This window comes from Hippocampus comes, unplaced genomic scaffold (assembly GCF_001891065.2).
Source record: "Hippocampus comes isolate QL1 unplaced genomic scaffold, H_comes_QL1_v1.1 scaffold299, whole genome shotgun sequence".
In the NCBI taxonomy this organism is placed as follows: Eukaryota; Metazoa; Chordata; class Actinopteri; order Syngnathiformes; family Syngnathidae; genus Hippocampus; species Hippocampus comes.
Window position 1 is genome coordinate 108,584 of NW_017805694.1, and position 1,936 is coordinate 110,519.

The following is a 1,936-nucleotide window of genomic DNA, read 5'->3' on the forward strand; positions in this document are numbered from 1 at the left end:
AGGCACAGTCAGTTGTGATAAGAGCAACAGTAGGAGGAGGAGGAGGAGGAGGATGAGCCGCGGGACCGCCCCGCTCTCGGGCGGCCATAAATAGGAGGCGGCCCGTCGGAGTCGGCCGCTTTCTCGCCAAGGATGAGATCCCCCGAACGGCGGCTCGAGCCTCACTCCGGGAGCGACGCGGTGAGTCGCTTTGCGCCTTTTGCCGTCGCGTGGCGCGCAATCGGCCCGACGAGTCTCCGAGGCGTCGCGCTCTCTCTCTCTCTCTCTCTCTCTCTCGCGCGCGCGTCTTTCCGCCGGCAACTTTGCAGCGCCAAGTGCGCCTCCCTCCCTCCCTCCCGCTCACTCATTTGTCTTTTTTGCTCTTCGGTCAGCCTTTCACGACGCTGGCCTTTCTCTTCTTTCACTCGGTCTTTCTGCCTCCGCGGCCGCCCCCCCCCCTCCTCCTCTTCACTCAATCTCTCCTTCCTCTTCCCTCTTTCTTTCTTTCTTTCTCTCTCTTTCGGGCCCTCCGTCTCATTTCTCTCTTGCTCTGACAACATCCCTCCCTCCACTCCTCCCCAGCTCGCAGCTCTTTCTCCTTCCTTCCTTCCCTCCCTCCCTCTCTCCCTTTTCCTTCTCACTCACTCGCACCCACCCAGTCACTCCTCCTTTCCTTTCCTTTCCCTTCACGCACAAACGCACGCAGTCTGCCTCCATCCGCCGACTTTGAAAACATTGGTTGGAAACGCCGCGGCCGTCGGGGCATCCGCAGCTCGACTCTTTTGCCTTTCTGTGGCCACTCTCGCCCCCGAGTTCACATTGGCCTCGTCAGTCCGCCGTCCCCAAAAATGTATGGCGCCGGTTTCTCACGCCGAGCCCAAGTACGTCCGGCGGACAAAAACCTTCCGGAACCCGCGGCCGGGAATTTGGGGCGTTCCCGATTGCGTCCTCGCGCCATCATTTCCCCGAGAGTTTTGCACCGGGCGGGAATACGGAACGAGCGCCATCAACCGCGCGTGACCACGGCCCGTGCGAGGCGGGCGGGCAAAAGCGAGCCCCCCCGCGCTCGGCCAAGGCGCTCTTTGCCACGGCCGAACGGGAGTCCGGAACCCCCGACGGCCCGGAGACTTTCGGGCCGGACGAGAGAGATCCCGCAGGAAGCGCCGGGACAGTCCGCGGAAGTCGACTTCCCGGCCGGCCCCGCATCCCTTCTCGTCTTCTTTATTATTCTACAGCGCGTCACGGAAGGAAGCGCGGCGCAACGCGTGTCTGCGCTACTCCGGCCCTCACGCGACGTCGTGTGGATTCCAAGGCAGGAAACGAGCGGCGGCGACGGAGGAGCCCTGAAAAAAGGCTCTCCCGGAACCCTTCAAGGTCCGGGGGGGCACCGCCGTCATATCGCGGCTTTACGTGAGGCCGGCGCGACCCGTTTGCTCGGCGGCACCGGAACCGCCGGCGGAGTCGTGAGGCTCAAAAGGGGAAACGGGTTTCATCGTGGAACTCTTGGGCAAGGTCGCGTTTGGCAAGAACCGAAGAAGGGGGAGGCACGCGGCGAGTCGCGTCGGTGGGCCCGATTCAAACGCTGCCTTTCTTCCAGGGGGAGGAGAGCGGCCCGACGGCCCGGACTCGCCCGAAGGTGACCCGAGGCCGGATGGACGCGGAGACGCAGACGGAACCCGTCGTGGTGTTGTCCTTGGCCCAGGCCGCCGTTCTCGGACTCATTTCCCAGAATGACGTTTTCGGAGCCACCATCGCTCCCGACGGCTTTTACGCGGGAGAGCCCAAAGGGGACCCGCCCCCGCCGCCCGAAGCCGCCGAGTACGAGTATGCCGATCAGCTGATCGGGGCCAACGGGGACTACCTGCCCGAGCCCGCCGGGGACCCGGCCTCTCCGCCCGACGCCGCCGAGCGGGGACGGCCGAGTCCCGGCCGACCGAGGACCGGGAGGAGCCGCGGA

The 1,936-nt window shown here is 64.9% G+C and overlaps 2 protein-coding genes across 2 annotated transcripts in view; one reads left to right on the forward strand and one right to left on the reverse strand.

Moving 5' to 3' along the window:
• The window catches only part of idh2 (isocitrate dehydrogenase (NADP(+)) 2), a 23,052-nt gene that overhangs the window by 7,240 nt on the left and 13,876 nt on the right, over positions 1 to 1,936 (reverse strand). Inside the window, exon 12 of the mRNA XM_019881817.1 lies at positions 1,090 to 1,097. The gene's annotated coding sequence lies outside the window, so the exon portion shown is untranslated. The remainder of the gene's footprint in view (positions 1 to 1,089; positions 1,098 to 1,936) is intronic.
• The window catches only part of znf710a (zinc finger protein 710a), a 5,794-nt gene continuing 3,899 nt past the window's right edge, over positions 42 to 1,936 (forward strand). The window contains exons 1-2 of the mRNA XM_019881757.1: positions 42 to 180; positions 1,577 to 1,864. Coding sequence (XP_019737316.1) covers positions 133 to 180; positions 1,577 to 1,864 — 336 coding nt within the window. The 5' untranslated portion in view covers positions 42 to 132. The remainder of the gene's footprint in view (positions 181 to 1,576; positions 1,865 to 1,936) is intronic.